General features: G+C 43.5%; 1 protein-coding gene across 3 annotated transcripts in view; it reads right to left on the bottom strand.

The window, feature by feature from the left end:
• MARC2 (mitochondrial amidoxime reducing component 2) overlaps window positions 1-18,382 on the bottom strand; it is a 65,599-nt gene that overhangs the window by 32,432 nt on the left and 14,785 nt on the right. The window contains exons 5-7 of one of the 3 annotated variants that reach the window (XM_011971078.1): window positions 1,934-1,995; window positions 1,774-1,845; window positions 87-241 (exon numbers count right to left, since the gene is read on the bottom strand). The exons of 1 other annotated variant lie outside the window; for it this stretch is intronic. In XM_011971078.1, the coding sequence (XP_011826468.1) occupies window positions 118-241; window positions 1,774-1,845; window positions 1,934-1,995 (258 nt within the window). In that variant the 3' untranslated portion in view covers window positions 87-117. The remainder of the gene's footprint in view (window positions 1-86; window positions 242-1,773; window positions 1,846-1,933; window positions 1,996-18,382) is intronic. One more of the 3 variants, XM_011971077.1, reaches the window with a different exon arrangement.

The raw sequence follows: 18,382 nt of genomic DNA, 5'->3' as shown, positions 1-18,382 counted from the left end.
AGATTCCTCTCAAAAAAAAAAAAAAAAAAAAAAATAAGAAAATGCAGCAATGGCTCCAAGACAGTGTATTCAGAAGCAAAGCTGACCTTTTACCATATTACCCTAGTGGATCCGTCACTACACCATCCGATACACGGGGTCACCAACTCTCAGGCTTCCAATTTTTTCCACTGAATAATAGATTCCAAAAAGCGGAGACGACTTGTATAATTCCCTCTCAGAAGGATCACACAGGCGGTAGCTGAAACAAGCAAAAATTCAATCATCAGACACAAGAAGGAAATAATAATCGAAATATTCTCAACAGAACTCAAGTTTGCCTTCCAACTTATTAATAAATACACAGCAAACCTTTCCTAAAATGTTGACAGAGAAGTCTGTGGACAATTAGTCAAACTGCAAATAATTCTAGCTTTTCTAGAAGTATCCTGAAAGTCTATGCAATTTCTCCATGGCTTCAGTTTCAGGCCAAAAAGAAAAAAGGTATGTGTACGTATAAAATAAATACTTCGTCTATATGCGTACCTTCGACTTCACAACTCATTGAAACAAATGCCCCTGAAAACACAAAATGGAATGGCCCTGAATTCTACAAATCTTTTGTTTAGTGCATTTAAGTACCATGCTTTCAACCCCCTCCCGGTTTATAAGCCCAAAGCTGGGGTTCACTGGTGAGCAAAAATTCAGACAGGCATGCAGTTGTCAGGTGGGTCTGGACTACTGCAGAAGTTAGTCTTTTCCCATTGTCCTGTCTAAAAAAAATAATAAATTTCACAGCATCTTAAATGATTATCACTACATCTAATGGAATTGTAAATCTGAAAGCATCATGAAATAACCTCTTCTCTAAGCTAAACCCATTGGAAACAATCCACAAAACAGAGGAAAGAGAAACAAAATAGAATATAGCTCCAAAGAATGTTAAGCCTAAATTACTATCTTCATTGGGAACTAAAGTCAGCCAAACTTCTTTAAATAACAAAACAAGAGAAATCCTTAGCATAAAAAAAGCTCCTCAATAAAAAATCTCTGACAATTCATTACATTCATTTTTTTCTAATATTTCATTATGCAGTTTCAATTATTCTCATATTCCTTGATATTGATTCTAATGAAGGAATCTGAGTTGCAATAAACATGATTAAATAAAGTGTTTGAGGCCTAAATTTGGAAAGGCACATATAAATATTATTAAAAATTGATATGAGAGATATTAAAATTTCAAAATGTAGTATTATACAATTAAAAGTTTATCAAAGCTGGGCACGGTGGCTCATGCCTGTAATCCCAGCATGTTGGGAGGCAGGCGAATCACTGAGGCAAGGAGTTTGAGACTAGCCTGGCCAATATGGTGAAACCCTGTCTCTACTAAAAATACAATAATCACCCAGGCATGGTGGCACACACCTGTCGTCCCAGCTACTCAGGAGGCTGAGGTTGGAGAATCACTTGAACCCAGAAAGCAGAGGTTGCAGTGAGCTAAAACCAAGCCACCACACTCCAGCCTGGGGGAAAGAATGAGATTCCTCTCAAAAAAAAAAAAAAAAAAGAGTTTATCCAAGGCACTAGAGTATCCATCCGCGAAAAGAGAGAAAGCAACAGTGCTCTCATTAACCAATAGACACAATTCAGTCAGAAGGTAGAGTGGAAGGTGCTCCAGAGAGAAAGGTCATATCTTCCCTAAAGCAGACATAGGTAGTTCTTCCCTAAACCCATAGGTAGTTCTGGGGTGGAGATAATATTTAAAATACACTGGCCGTGGTGGTATTCTACCTCTTCAGGGTGTCCAGTGGCTCTTTCCTGTCTATGACTCCAGTGTCTGGGTCCACCGTGGTCAAAATACACCTGTCATGCAATAACCAAGGGTTAGGTGATGGTTAGGAACCAATGGATGGGCCACACCACAGTCCTGGGGTCTAGCAAGGTTCATTACCTGGGGCATGCCATTATCTTTTTCACTTCTACACTGCCAATTAGGAGTTCATCCCAGGTATCCTAAAAGAGAAAGTTATCTTTTAAATGGAGGCTTCATTAGTCTCTGAGTCTGTTTATTCTTTGGCTCATATTAAGTATGAAACTATTATAGCAGAAGAAAGCAGCACAAGGTGACACCAAGAAATATCTCCCAGAAGACTCAAAGGGAGGCAGCATACTGGCAAGCTCAGGTCCACCTCTTGACTCCCAGTCTCAAAATCCTGATTCCATCATCACAGGGATAACAGATCTTCTATACGGTGCAGTTTGCCACGAGAGTCATAAATTAACAGAAAAGTCAATGTGTGGATATACAATGAGAAATGTGTAACTTGCAAGACAAGCCCACACTTTCCTTATAGCTAAGCTGCAGTGGAAGCCAAGTTACAATCTGAAGGTTCTTTGAAGAGTGGGGACATCACCCAAGAGAAGGCAGTCATGATTCACACATTCAATGCTGCCACCTCCACAGACAGGCAGCCTGCTAATGGGGTCTTGATCCCACTGCCACTGACTGTGCCTTGCCTTCCCACCCTTGAATGTGGGCACCACCAACACTTGCCTCAGGGATGAACTCAATCCTCACAACTTTGAGGGAGGCGCTATCATGAGCCCCATTTTACCCAAAGAAGTGGAGAACTAGAGAGAGACAAAATTATCTCAAGGTCACACCAGAGGATGTAAAGCAGCTGAGTTTGAAATCTTTCTGATTCTGAAGGTAGGACTTTGAACCACCTAGCTTTTAACCATATATATGTTTATATGTGCACACACACATATACAGAAATATATATGAGGGATACAGAGATTGTATTATATATATAATATGATTTCTTTTTATACACACACACACACATACATATACATATATAAGGTGGTTATGTGGATTATATTGTAGGGAGGCAAAATAGCACCTCTACCCTCTTAGGGTTTTTCAGCTGGGCCTGATAATTGAATTGACATAAGATAGATCAACAGGAGAAATGTACACATATTTGTTGAATATAACCTTTATGTGGCACAGAAACCTTCATGACAAAATGAAGATGCAATTAGAGTTGAACACTTATATACAGAACTGGGCAAAGATGTGGCAGGACTAGGGTACTTAACGGAGTAGAGAGGGACAGGGAAGATGAGGATTGGTTTGACAGAGTTTGTACAGATTTCCCTCGGCCTCAACTTTCTGTCCTTGATAATAAGCATGACATTTTCCTTCTGGTACTGGGAGACACCTTTTACACGGGAATTTCATCTCCTGCTTGTAAGAAACAGAAGGAAGGGCAGAGGGATCCTCTTGTGCCTGTTTTTCAAGTGTCCTTAACTCAAAAAAGTCAATATGCTAGAGCGGCATGTTTGGGGGTCATGTGATCTTAACTCCTTCAATATTACATATACATATATAATATGATACATGATATGGTTTGGGTCTGTGTCTCCACCAAATCTCATGTCGGATTGTAATCCCTATTGTTGGAGGTGGGACCTGGCGGGATGGAATTCAGTCATGGGAGTGGACCTTTCATGAATGGTTTAGCTCCATCACCTTGGTGCTGTTCATTCTCATGATAGTGAGCGAGTTCTTGCGAGATCTGGTTGCTTAAAAGTGCCTGGCACGTCCCCTTAGCTCTCTTGCTCCTGCTTCTGCCATGTAGGAAGCTGGACCCCCTTTGTTTTCCACCATGACTGGAAGCTTCCTGAGGCCTCCCCAGAAGCAGAAGCCGCTATGTATCCTGTACAGACTGCAGAACCATGAACCGCTTTTCTTTCTTTCTTTTTTTTTTTTTGAGGCAGAGTCTCACTCTGTTGACCAGGCTGGAGTTCAGTGATTCAATCTCGGCTTACTGCAATGGCAACCTCCGCCTCCCAGATTCAAGTGATTCTAGTGCCTCAGCCTCCTGAGTAGCTGGGATTACAGGCAGGTGCCACCACGCCTGGCTAATTTTTGTATTTTTAGTACAGATGGGGTTTTGCCATGTTGGCCAGGCTGGTCTCGAACTCCTAACCTCAGGTGATCTGCTCCCCTCCGCCTCCCAAACTGCTGGGATTACAGGGTGTAAACTACCGCGCCCAGCCTAAACCTCTTTTCTTCATAAATTATCCAGTCTCAGGTATTTCTTTATAGCAATGTGAGAACAGACTAATACATATATCCAGTCAGATTACAACTTTTTGATTTTACGATGGGTTTATTGGGAGGTAACCCCATGGTAAGTCAAGAAGCATCTGCACACACGGGAGGGGTGTATGTAGAGCTATATAAAGGTTGCAGGCCCCTCCGTGAATAGGGAGGCCATCTGTATTCTTTATCTGTACGGCACCATGCCTGTCTCTGCTGATATCTACTGATTTAAGTTTTGAATTTCACAGGGCAATCTTCTGTCGAGGTCTCAAGGTAGGAGGCATCGGGGTACGGGGCCTCACTACTGCCTCCATAAATCAACAGCATAGACTGTGAGTCTAAGGAATTTGGAGAAAAACTCATCTCAAGTTAGCAACCAAAGAAACCTATTCCTACTTACCTGGCTGCTTCGCTTGTGCAGGAGGCATAAGAAGTCTGAAGTCTCTGCAGGAGGCAGGGCAGGGCAGCGGGTAGGGACTAACCCCATAACTTTTCCCCCTATGCCGCTGATGACTAGGCCATGTCTGGTCCTCCTTCAGCGGCAAACCAGCCCTTCCAATCCCTTCCCGCGCCTACAGTGGTGCTTCAGCAATGCAAATGGTTCTCCAGTACCTACTGGGTCTTCAAAACTCAGAAATCTCCTACAGGGCATGACCACAGCTACAGACTGAAGTAAGGAGGTCTCCATGGATGCACTGGGCTCTAAATCGTCCTTTAGAAAACTGCTGCTTTGTGGAAATAAACGCCACGTTCCAACTACCAGTTGAGGATAACTGTGTGTACACATCGTGGGTAAGGAATGGAATCGCCATGTCCTACTCAGGACTTATTACAAGCACTCCTAGCCAGTAACTTATTGCGCAAAACTACAAGACAACCACAGCGGGTGGCTAACCTCCTGGTAGATAGTGACCTCCGATGGAGTGTGACCCAGGAAGGCAGCTACTGTACTGGGAAGTGAGGACCGATGGGTACCCTGGCCTAAAAGGCGGCCAGGAAGCCTGGACACCTTTCACCACACGAGGGCGCTGCGGACACAGGAATGGGAGTCGACCCAGCCGCCTTGTGCTGAAAGCACCCAGGCTCTCCAAGTATCTTCGGTTCACTTTTTGTTTTTTTCTTTCATGAGGGCTGATGAATCTAAGATTTCCAAGCCACATAACGGTGGCAATTCTGCGTCGTTATTATGATAGAAAGCAGGCACAAATTCAGTTAGTCATCTATTCTCACTGTTAGACAACCACAAGGCCCCGTTTAGAAGAGCAAATTGTCTGGGTTTGTTAAGAATCGTCTGCAGCACCCACAGATGCCAGCTCTAGTTACTTCCTAAAATAGTAATCACCACATATAATCATATATATTCTAACCCTAATCTGATCAGTGTCAGCATTTTGGCGTAAAGCATTATTTGCAGTTTAAAAAAAACCCTATGCTAATTAAGTTTAAATGCAATTATTAATTCAGTTATTAAAAATGATACATTTTATACTATTAAAATAAATTTAATAACGCATGGAGTTACAATTTCCATTATATTCTACTAGACATACATAACAGTGAAATAAGCTGTTTGGTAAGTTCCAGTGTCTCCTCAAAGGAAGACACACACGTGACCAACAAGCATATGAAAAAATGCTCAATATCACTGATCACTAGGGAAATGCAAATCAAAACCACAATGAGCTACCATCTCACACCAGTCAGAATGGCTATTACTAAAAAAATCAAAAAATAACAGGTGCTGGCGAGGCTGTGGAGAAAAGGGAAGGTTTACATACTGTTGGTGGGAACGTAAATTGGTTCAACCACCGTGGAAAGCAATCTGGGGATTTCTCAAAGAACTTAAAACAGAAACGTCATTCAACCCAGCAATCCCATTATTGGGTATACACCCAAAGCAATACAAAGCATTCTACCACAAAGACACACGCACACGTATATTCATCACAGCACTGTTCACAACAGCAAACACATGGAATCAACCTATCAACAGTGGACTGGATAAAGAAAATGTGGTATACATACACTGTGGAATACTATGCAGCCATTTAAAAAAAAAAAAAACACGAGATTATGTCCTTTGCAGCAACATAGATAGAGCTAGAGGCCATTATTCTGAAAGAATTACTGCAGGAACAGAAAACCAAATACCACATGTTCTCACCTATAAATGGAGGCTAAATATTGAATACACATGGATACAAAGAAAGGAACAACAGACACGCGGGCCTACTGGAGGGTGGAGGGTAGGAAGGGGTGAGAATTGAAACACTATCGGGTACTATGCTTATTACCTGGCTGACAAAACAGCCTGTACACCAAACGCCCAGCAACACACAATTTACCTATATAAAAAACCTGCACCCGTACCCCTGCACCTAAAACAAATGTTGGAAAGAAAAAAATAAATAAGTAAATAGGTAAAGAAAAAGATTCCAGGGTCTTCCCTAAACACAAAATCAGCTCGAGACGCTTAGTGCGCCCCCTGCTGGTAACCAAACTTTCCGCAGTCTGCCGAAATCCAGGTCCCAATGACATTTACTTAGAGCGATGGGATAAAACCATGGAGTTTCCCAGATGAAAGAAGCAAGGAAAGGAAGAGGAAAATGCAAGGAGGAGGGGGAGTACTATACATAAGGGGCTCAGCCCTGAGGAAATAATCCTGAGAATTTGCTATGAATGAATGTGTGCACATCTTGTAAATACTAAATTAAGACTAGAGGGTTTTCCATCACAAGCAGCACCCAGAGAGAGAAGTGAAATAAGGGTGGGGCGGGTGGGTGTTGTGGAACACACACATGAGGGTGTTTGTCTGTTTGAAACCTTCATTAGAATCCATATAGGCATTTGCCAAGCAAAAAATTAGATGTACGAAACTTAAAAGGTGACTACTAACGGAGAGTCTCCCTTCCTCTTTTCCTGTCTCTCTCTCCATAAATGCATACGTATGTGTATACACACACACACACACACACACACACGCACACAGGTCTATATAGACACACAGATGCATGGCTATATCCATAGAGAGGAAGTAGATACAGATGTAGAGAATATATATCTCTACCTATATAGTCCATCTCTCTATGTATAGCCAGAGAGAGAGAGTGCAGAGTCAGGTGAAAATAGAGGCCAAGGCAAGTTCTCAAATACCAGCTGGCACAGAAGGCCAAGACCTCTGAGAGTGAGGTGGAAAGAGCCTGCATGGTCTGCCGTGGCAATGGGCGATGAAAGAAATCACTTGGAAGAGCACAGATCAGAGTAGCAGTTCAAATTAGATCCACGGCCACCAAGCCTCCGGGAGCCTGTTCCTGGAGCCTCCTGCCACCGCCGTCCAGGCCCCTTCAACTGCTTCATCTCAGTCGCAGGATTGGCGCCTCCCTTTCGCTGCTCCTGGTTTTCTATGCATGTGTTTATGATATTGTGTTGTACACACAATTGTTAGAAGCAACTTTAAACTATTTTGTGATAAATCGAGGGAATAATAAACAAGACTGTTCTGTTTCTAAATCCATAACAATTTTTCTGACTTGGTATCAGTGACTCTACATGATTATAGAAAGCTCAAAGTCACCTACTGGAGAGTCGCTAAATATGCATGGGACACATGTGCAATAATCATTATTCAGGTATTTCAAAAGGGTGTGCCCAGTCTAGACAACACGATATAACCTCGTCTCTACCGAAATTACACAAATTAGCCAGGTGTGGTGGTGTGTGCCTGTGGTCCTAGCTACTCAGGAGACTTGAGGCAGGAGGATGGCTTCAGCCTGGGAGGCAGAGGTTGCAGTGAGCCGAGATCACGTCACTGCACTCCAACCTGGGCGACAGGGTGAGACCCTGTCTGGCAAAGAAACGAGGATGTGAGTCTATATGTAGTAACACTGAATACTTTTCAAGGTGTCACTGAGTGAAAAAAGCACAAGGCACATTTTAGGTGTGTGTGTTTATGTATAACAGAGAACGATTCCATTCACATAAAAAATCTGTATACATAGTTATGTGTACACATTTATAGCAATAAATCTGGAAGGCTCCTCACCAACACCTAAACATTGTTTTTCATAATAAATCTTGATTTTTTCTTTTGCCTTTTTTTGCTTTATTTTTTATAAGAGGTATAAACCCAACAGCACATCTTAAAAATAACTTTTGTCTAGATAGTTTATCAGATTCTCTCTGACATCAAATACATGATGTCTTTTCCAACACCAATTCTGCAATTCTCTGATACCAACTGGGTGTCCAACGATTCAACCCAATTCTGACACTCACTACTAGAAACAAGTAGAGATCCCTTAGGTAAGTCCTACAAGACTGCCCCCCATCCCAGATGCCAGCCAAATGCAGGCCAACAATGCTTCTCACCAACCGGCTATAAATTGAGGGTTCCCACAACCTCCTCCTAAGGTTTGACAAGTTTCTAGAATGACTCCCAGAACTCAAAAAAGGCTTTACTGTTGTTCCCGACTTATTATAAAGGATGCAACTCAGGAACAGCCCAGTGGAAACGCTGTCTAGGGCAAGGGATGGGGACGGGGGCTCTCTGAGTTTTCATGCCCTCTCTGGGTGCACCACCCTCCTAGAACTTCAATGTGTTCTCCAACTTGGAAGCTCTCCAAACCCCATCCTTCAGGGGTTTTTGGAAGTTTTATTTCATGTAAATGATTGGCAAAATCATTGGCCATTGGTAACCGAACTCAACCTCCAGCCCCTCTCCCTTCCCCTGAGGTTAGGGTTGGGTAGGGCTGAAAGTCCCAACCCTCTAATCATGGCTTAGTCTTTCTGAGAACCAGCTCCCATACCAAAGCTGTCTAGGGACACCCCTCTTTCCCCAAGAGTCATCTTACTAGCATAAAGTCAGGTGTGATTGAAAGGGGCTTGCTGTGAATGACAAAAGAAACTCCTCTCAACCCTGTCACTCAGGAAATTCCAAGGGCTTAGGAGCTCGTGCCAGGAACCAGAGACAAAGACCAAATATATACTTCCTATTACACCAGAGTTAAATGATCTCAAACCAAAAGTTATTTTTTTCTATTCTTAAGACATACAAGCTAATGAATATTCCTTAATGTCATATTTCAAAATTTAATCACTCTTCTTACAAAGAAAGACCATGCCATGGTTCCTGCATTTGGATCCAGTTCATATCAAGCAAGTCTTCAGCATCCACTGCCCCCAAACACACACACACACACGCACGCACGCACACACACACACACGCACGCACACACGCACGCACGCATGCACACACACACGCACGCACACACACACACACACACGCACGCACACACACACGCACGCACACACACACACGCCCTATCCAGAGTGCCTCTTTCTCACTGGGATCCTGCAAGTCTGATGTCCTGACCTCAGCTACAGCCCTCTACCTACTGAAGCCTTGATCCCACTTGGCCCTGAGACCCTTGCAGGCAGACACAGTGAGGTCGTCTCTGTTGTCTTAGCATCTATCTCAGAGATTAGCACTAAGGAAACAAACATTTGCTGCAAATATGAATATTTCAGAATTTGGGGACTAAGACAGGATGCCATACACTAAGAATTACCAACTTAAATAAGACATTACTTTTCACTTAACAAATTAGTAAAAATTATAGCGATGTCGGCAAGAGGACAATGAAAAGGGCACGTTTATGCTCACCTTGAGGGAATATAAATTGGTACAAGGTTTCTGGAAAGCAATTTGGCAATATATACAGAGAGCCTTTAAAATGCTGCATTAGCATTTCCTAAGAATACTTTTGGAAATGTAGATACCGACCATTTTACAAAGCTGCTCATTATTTATGTAAGAGAAAATGGAAAACAACCTAAATGCTCAATCCTAAGGGAATGGTTAAACAAGTTATTGCAGAGTCAGTCAGCCCTGGTTCCAGACTCCCTGGGCTTTCTCATGACTCCATGTTTGAACGGCACTGTGTGGAGACCCAGTGTGCTTTATCCTTCAAGGATAAGTATCCTCACATTACACAATAGCTGGTGTACGCTCCTATGGAATCGCATGAGACACATTTCTGTAAACCAATAATGTGCCTGGACTGCTTTTCAGCACGCTTAGGCATATTAAATGTGCCTGGAGGCATCTGCTGTTTGGGACACTTGGACCTGGAAAATCCTAGCAGAAGAGAAAGACAGAAGCCTAAGGCTTTTTTTTTTTTCTTTGAGACAGAGTCTCACTCTGTCACCCAGGCTAAAGTGCAGTGGCACGATCTTGGCTCACGCAACCTCTGCCTCCCAGGTTCAAGCAATTCTCCTGCCTCAGCCTCCCAAGTAGCTGGGATTACAGGCATCCACCACCATGCCCAGCTAATTTTTGTATTTTTAATATAGATTGGGGTTTCACCATAGTTGTCAGGCTAGTCTCGAACTCCTGACCTCAGGTGATCTGACTGCCTCGGCCTCCCAAAGTGCTGGGATTATAGGCGTGAGCCATGGTGACTGGACTGCCTAAGGTTTTTTTAGAAGCTGGCTTCTGTTCTCTGGAGACCACCTACTCTTAAAAACACCAGCAACAGGCTACAAAAAGGGAAGCAGAGCTCTTGAGATGTGGCTGTGTTGCTCTGAAGTGTATTCACTGGTTGGGACATTCTGCAGGGCTGACGTGGGTCTGTGTGTTCCACTCACATAGCAGTTTCCTCTCAGGGGAGGTTATGGCCACGAGAATTTTAGTGGCTAATGGACATCACACATCCTAGTCTCCCACTCCGGGCTTGACTGGGTGTCCCACATGACCAACAGCGGAAGTTGGGAGGGGCAGCTACCAATTGAATTGCCAAAGGCAGTAGGCTGGGCTGTGCTGGATTGCTTTTCAGCACGCTAAGTCCATGCAGTGACTCACAGTCCTCCAGAGGACAGCGAGAGAAAGGTATGGGGGGTCATGGTCTCTGAGATCACTCCTGCCTACCTCCACTCTGCCATCTCTACTCCAACATCTGTATGTGAAGGGCTTGCCTCTGGGGTAGCATTGTAAAGTGAATGACCACTCCTTACAAGTGATTGATAAGTGTGCGTTCATGTATCACACACACTCGAGGGGAATACCATGAACTACCGTCACTGAAGACACACTTCCTCTTTGTTCTGAAATATAATGTATTTAGAGTAGATGAGACCTGATAAACACAATTCAATGGCCAAATTCTTGCCTCGAATTCAGTTCAACAAGGTCTCACACAAAGCCTTGTTCACTCAGGACCAGGAATAAACTAGAAAAAGCATGGTAAAGGAAATCTCGAGAAATAGACTTTAAGAGACTGTTAATATTAAACAAGCTCACTTACAAAAAAGCTAGAACACAGCATGTGCAATATGAGTTTTTTTTGTTTGTTTGTTTGTTTTGTTTTTGTTTTTGTTTTTGTGAGACGGAGTCTTGATCTGTCACCCAGGCTGGAGTGCAGTGGCGCGATCTCGGCTCACTGCAAGCTCGGGCTCCCGGATTCACGCCATTCTCCTGCCTCAGCCTCCTGAGTAGCTGAGACTACAGGCGCCTGCCACCATGCCTAGCTAATTTTTTTTTTAATTATTTTTTTATTTTTAGTAAAGGTGGAGTTTCACGGTGTTAGTCAAGATGGTCTCGATCTCCTGACCTAATGATCCGCCCGCCCAAAAAAAAAAAAAAAAGCCAATGCAGTGGTTCTATCAGAGAGGGGGTTCTGAGAGACATTTGTGATAAAGTGCCTTTACCGACCACACACACACAGAGAGAGAGAAAGAGAGAGAGAGAGAAGAAAGTGCCCAGGGAATTAAACAACTTGAGGGCTGCAAAGAGCCTTTAAAGTCCCTTGGTAGAAACTGTTAACTTTAAGATCAGAAAATCATGCTCAGGGAGGTTAAGGCTAAGCTCATGATGATTTAAGGGCCACGCTGGTCTCCAGGCACATCTGTAACTCCTGCCAGTTACGACTTTGTTCCCCAGGAAAACCCTAGCCCAGAGGTTCCTACCACTGTCTGCACACTAGAAACCCCAGGGGAGCTTCAAAAGCTCCCTCTGCCCAAGTTGCACCTGAGATGGAGCCACTAGTGTTGTTTAAGGTTGTCTGGTGGCCCGATGTGCAGCCAGAGGGAGACCCACGGGCCCAGGCAGATCTCACTGCAGATCTGCTCTTAATCTGTCTTCCGCTGACTGCCTTAGCTGCGGACTTTCCAGTGGTGTCTCGCTTACTCACTGGGTGTAGTGATGAAGAAAGCTGTGTGAGGCTGTGTGGAAGGTACCCCCAGAAGCATCTCCTCCTTCTCCTTGATGAGAAAGAGGCGAAAGCCCTGTAGTACTTGGCTGTGCCGTCTTCCACTCCCTCTTGCCCAACCCCTAAAAGCCCCTTTGGAAAATATTTCAAATGACTCAGGTGTAATCAAAAAAGCAAATGTAGAAGGAGATCTCCTTAAGTAAAGGGGTTCTGTTGGCAAATTCTTCAGAAATGTGAATGTATTCCTACTCCATCCACTCCTGATCTCTATCCTCCTGTTTTAATCATTGGTGCTTTTCCTATTCAAAGCAAACCTATCCAAGACTCCTGCTGGATATGCATGTCAAAAGCTCCCCAGATGAGGACATGGAACTTTCACCTTGAAAGGCACGCCACAAACGTCCGCAGGGAGGGGACACCTGCACTCCCCAGGCCCCTGCTTGGTTCTTTTCATTAAGAAAGAAAAATGACTTTCAGACGCTTTCAGCCTGCTTCTAACAGAGATAATGAACATGAAATTCAGCCTAATCTTCATTATGCCAAAGCTGATACCTGTTCTTCTTCTCCGTTTTTTCTACTGAGCACAATTGTCCTGCTTCTTTCAGAGGGCAGCCCATGACACCCATGACCCCAGCCCACCCACAGTGACTGGGGCCCAATACAGGTTTGCCGAATGACCTGAAAATGACTTTAACAAGGTTGCGGAGCTGATATTCATGGACTTTTGATAGCCAGCCAGAGTGCAAGTCCTCACTTGGACACACACTGGCTATGCGACCTCGAGAGCAAGTGACCCAACTCCTCTGAGGCTCAGTTTCCTCATCTGAAAAAGAAGGATCAAAACATGACCCGCCTCAATGGCTATCAAACATTTTCCACCACGGCCCACAGTAAAAATTACATTTTACATTGTTTCCTAATACTCTCTCATGTGTACACATGAGAGAGTTTTGCAAGACAATTCTTAACCCTTCTATATATAGTTTACTCTGATATCTTTTATTCCATCCTATTCTTCTTTTAAAAGTGTTAGTCAGGACCCACTACACTAATATTAGAACCCAATAATGGGTTGTGACCCACAGTCTGGAAAGGGAACTAGAATTAAATGTGATAATGCATGTAAAGGGTTTGGCACGGTGCCTGCGACCTAGTAAGTGTTCAATAGCAATGAGTCATGATTCTTGCTGTTATTTTTGTATATTATTATCAATACTGCTGCTTCAAGAAATCCCTGAAGCCTGGTAGAGACTGCTGTTCTTATGCCAAAAAAGAAACGTGTTATCTCAAATCCTAACCCATCCAAACTCAGGTTCTGCGGACTGAAAAGTCTAGTGATCATGATTTACAAAAACTGTGTTTACAAAAACTGTGTTTACAAAAACAGCTGGAAAGGGTAAGACTGGGAGGACCCAATCCACACAGCCAGTACGCAGTGAGGCTCAGAGTCCAACCACAGCTGTCCAGCTTCAAAATCTCCCTCTCTGGAAGTTTCCTGGAGAAGCACTTCCTGAGTGAAAGATAACACACCAAGAGTTTTCTGCAAGCTTCTCCACAATTCTTCCCTAATGTGGAGTGAGGACTGATACAAACAAGACATTCCATTAAAAACATCAAGTTTAGCTCATCAGGACAGTGAGCAAAGTTCAGTAAACACTGACCCCACAATGGCCAACTACAGAGATAGGAAGCATTGGTCGATTTTATTATTTCTAAACTTCATCGGGCTGCATTCCCAGAACTCAAGCACACCACACTGACCCAAGAAAGCAGCCTTCCAAAAATTGCTTAAGATTCTCAGCTACATGGACAAAGTACAGAGTACTTTAGGCCACAAACAGTAAATGTTACACAATACATTCTCCTATTACTCTGTGTTTTTGCAGTAAATGATGGCCTGAATTTCATGATGAGGTTTGCTAATTTTTAATGATGAATTGGCCTATTAAATATGTACAGGTTCTATCATTTTACATGAATATTTAACAGAGTCCTACTCATTGAAAGAGTTACAGTTTTGTGAGGTACCAGGTAGACAGGTTAATGCCTTAGGCCTTTAACTAATGGCCTTCCTAATTTAAGGAAGAATACATCAGCAACATTAGCATCATTTAATAAGAATGATTTTTTTTATGCGCATGGCCAGACGACTGTTTCAGAAAAATCAGAGTATTCTACCTTATTTGCTATTTCTGTAAGCCCATCATAGTGCAGGAACAAAATGACAAATGGACTTTGAGGCACAAATTCATTTAAGAGTTTATTTTTCTCACTTTTAATTAATTATTTTTTTGTAAAGGTGGGGTTTCACCAGGTTGCCCAGGCTGGTCTCGAACTCCTGGACTCTCACACAACCTGCCCGCCTTGACCTCCCAAAGTTCTAGGCCACTCCTGGCCTGTTTTTGTTTGTACTTTTATTTTCAGTTTATTATTAAAAAAAAAAGAAGAAGAAGAAGAAGAAGACTCCACTCTGCCTAAGAAAGTAGGATTAGGTTTTCATTAGCCTTAGGTTAAGTTTGACAAGTTATAGGAGAACAAAAATTAGAGGTTGGCAAGGTACAGGAAAGCAAAAACGCTTCAGCCAAGGACAAGAGTGTCTTTTTTTCTTATTTCCTTGGCTCAAGATCTTAAACTAAAATTAATACCAAAATAATCTGTTCTTTAGTGGAAACAAATCAAGAAACATTTTATTCCCTAAAAGAAAGTTTCTCAGAAAATAATGGAAGAATTACAGGATTCCTGTGGAAGAACTGTTGCTTCATGGACTAATTTCTATTCCCCGAATTATTTCCATTCCAATCTTCAGTAACATACGTTCTTAAAACAGAGCATGAATTTCATTTGTTGTTTACCAAGCATTTAATGAATCCGATTGTATGTACATCCTACTAGACAATGTGGGAAACTAGAACTGGGAGGGGCAGGTCAGTGTACTAGGAAACCAGTGAGGCTTGAGCCTCAGGCCCCTTATTTGCACAGAACCTTTCAAGGCCTTGAACCTAATTTTATTTTTGTTAATTTTATATATTTTGTTAATAATTTTTTTTTTTCTTAAAGGGACCCCCAAATTGTACAAACTTCAGGTCCCACCAAGTCTAGATTCATTAGTTCCTTCCATCAAGAAACCAGTCTCCTGAGTATATCAGGGGCCTCTTCCTCTCTGGCATTCTCCATTGCTCTCCCAGCCCCGATCCCATATCATCTCTGACCCCCATGGTCCCTGCACTCTCCTAACTCCATGCTTCTCCAGACACTGTGGGCATGAGATTCACCTGGGATGATGCTGCCAGTGCAGAGGTGCAGGCCTTGTCACAATGCTCATGTAGATCTCAGGTAAGGCCTACTAATCTGCACTTTAGAAAAAAGACTCTTAGCCAGGTGAGGTGGCTTATGACTATAATCCCAGCCCTTTGGGAAGCTAAGGTAGGCAGATTGCTTGAGTCCAGGAGTTCAAGACCAGCCTGGGCAACATAGGGAGACCTTGTCTCTACAAAAAAATACAAAAATTAGCCAGGCATGATGGCATATGCCTGTAGTCCCAGCTAGCTGGAAAGCTGGAAGGCTAAGGTGGGAGGATCACCTGAGCTGGGGAGTTTGAGGCTGCAGTGAGCCGTGTTCGCACCATTGTCCTCCAGTCTGGGTGACAGAGACCTTGTCTCAAAAAAGAAAAAAAAAAAAAAGACTCTCTAGTGATTGGACCTGGCCTTGTTATTTCTGTCTCAGGCTTCCCTGCCTTTCAATGAGCATTCAAGAGAGTTGCCAGAATAATATGCGCCTGGCACGCTGCACAGGCATTCAGCAGATATTTGTTGGAAGAATGCAAATCATAATTACTCCCTTGCTCAGAATCATTGCCAGCTCCTCAATATCCACAGTATAAAATCCAAACTCCTTGGTGTGGTGGCCTCCAGCCAGCTCCAGTCCAGCCGCCCTGACATTTCTCCTTTACCCCCATGCTCCTGTGATGCTAAAACGCTCCCAAGCACCCCTTTATTCATGGCCTCTCATGCTTCTAGGCCTCCCAACCACCTGTCGCCTTTACCCATAAAGACCCTCCTCTGACCCTGGCCTGCACACAGTCCACACAAGTACAGGGTGAACGGCATTGCTTCCGGGGAGCTGGACCTGACCCCTCCCCATGCCCAGGCCTCCCTTCTCCAGGCAGAGTTAGGCAGTTCTACTTCTATACATCTCTGGTAGCTTCTAAGTATGTACACAAAAGCACTTCTGACACTGGGCTGTCATTGTGTCCTGGCCATGCCCCTCATATTGGAACATTCTGAAGAGCAAGATCCATATCTTTTCATCTGTATCTGGGCTCCTACAAACCATACCTGACCCATAACAGATTATTGAATTTTTAAAATTAACAAAGGCACAGAGGAATTCAACTAGATAACAAATGACAAGACAACATCATCAAGTAGACAATTTCTGTATACATTGCTATTGCTCCTTCCCTTTTTCTTTTTTCTTTTTTAATAGACAGGTTCTCGTTCTGTCACCCAGACCGGAGTGTAGTGGCACAATCTCCGACCCCGGGCTCAAGCCATACTCCCACCTCAGCCTCCCAAGTAGCTGGGACTACAGGCATGCACCACCATACCTGGCTAATTTTTGTATTCTTTTAGTAGAGATGGGGTTTTGCCATGTTATCCAAGCTGGTCTCAAACTCCTAGGCTCAAGCAATCCTCCTGCCTTGGCCCAAAGTGCTGGGACTATAGGCATGAGCGCCTACAGCGCCTGGCAGCTATTTTTCAAATTATCAGATAATACAGAGTGCCTACATGTACGATGATTTATACTAGGCTCAGCGCAGAGGTTTATCCTAAGAACAATGTTTATCAACAAATTAAGGGCTGGGCACAGTGACTTATGCCTGTAATCCAAGCACTTTGGGAGGCTGAGGCGGGTGGATCACCTGAGGTCAGGAGTTCAAGACTGGCCTGGCCAACATGGAGAAATCCCATCTCTACTAAAAGTACAAAAATTAGCCAAGTGTGGTGACACGTGCCTGTAGTCTCAGCTACCCTGGAGGCTGAGGCAGGAGAATCACACAAACCTGGGAGGTGGAGGTTGCAGTAAGCCGAGATTGTGCCACTGAACTCCAACCTGGGTGACACAGTGAGACTCTGTCTCAAAAAAAAAAAAAAAAAGGCACATTTTACTCACACAAAAGGAAGTACGGTCATTCAGGGGAGCCAAGAATTGAGAGGGTGTTTAAGAGCCTTTCCTCTCAGAGTTAACTACTTGAGATCTCTAAATTAGAATTGTCACCCCAGCTCTACAGATGCTGGAGTTACAAGTTTTGTGTTCTAATGCCAGCCACCATTTATCTGCTAGGCAAAGTGTGTAACACCTCTGAGCTTCATTTTCCTTATAAAAAGGAGACAGTAACACAAAGTTCACAGGGTTATTGTAAAGATCAAATAAAGTAATTTATCTCAAATGTTTATTTAGCTTAATGCCTAGCACCCAGTAAACACCCAATAAATGGTATTTGTCACTGTTACTTCCACTACTTGGAAAGTTTAGCTTACCCCTCAGGCTTAATATGATGGCTAATGCTTCTTATTATAAAGCAACACCCAGCTATATGTATATTACGTACAAAGTTCAAGGTTTCTACTGGGTTCTGATGCAGTTTTCCCTTAAGACCACAAAGGTGTGTCCTTGAAAAGGGTGGAAATTTCTGGCTCCAACCCCATAAAAGAGCATGTGCATGCCCTGGGAGAGAACTCGGGCCACAGCATGGTATGTCTCCAGGGGCAGATTGCCTGTGTCCTCTTGGTCTGCACTTTGGGGCATGGGGCTTCTAAAAGTCTCAAATCTTTGAGAGCACTGCTGAGTGATAGAGAAGTGGAAAATGGCTTTATCTTTCTCCTTCATCTTTGCTTCCCTCAGTTATCTCTGTGCTATGATTACATATTCCAACCTCAGACTTGCTACGATTTCAAGTTTTGACTGTTTGCTTTGGGGCCCAAGCATTAACGGGTGAGAGCAACGTGCCCCCGCAAGGCCGAGGCCGGCGCGTTGATGACACAAGCAGTGAGTGATGGCAGCAGCAATGAATGAACGACTC

Source organism: Mandrillus leucophaeus, unplaced genomic scaffold (assembly GCF_000951045.1).
Source record: "Mandrillus leucophaeus isolate KB7577 unplaced genomic scaffold, Mleu.le_1.0 Scaffold985, whole genome shotgun sequence".
NCBI classification, from domain to species: domain Eukaryota; kingdom Metazoa; phylum Chordata; class Mammalia; order Primates; family Cercopithecidae; genus Mandrillus; species Mandrillus leucophaeus.
This window is presented reverse-complemented; position numbering and strand designations above follow the sequence as displayed.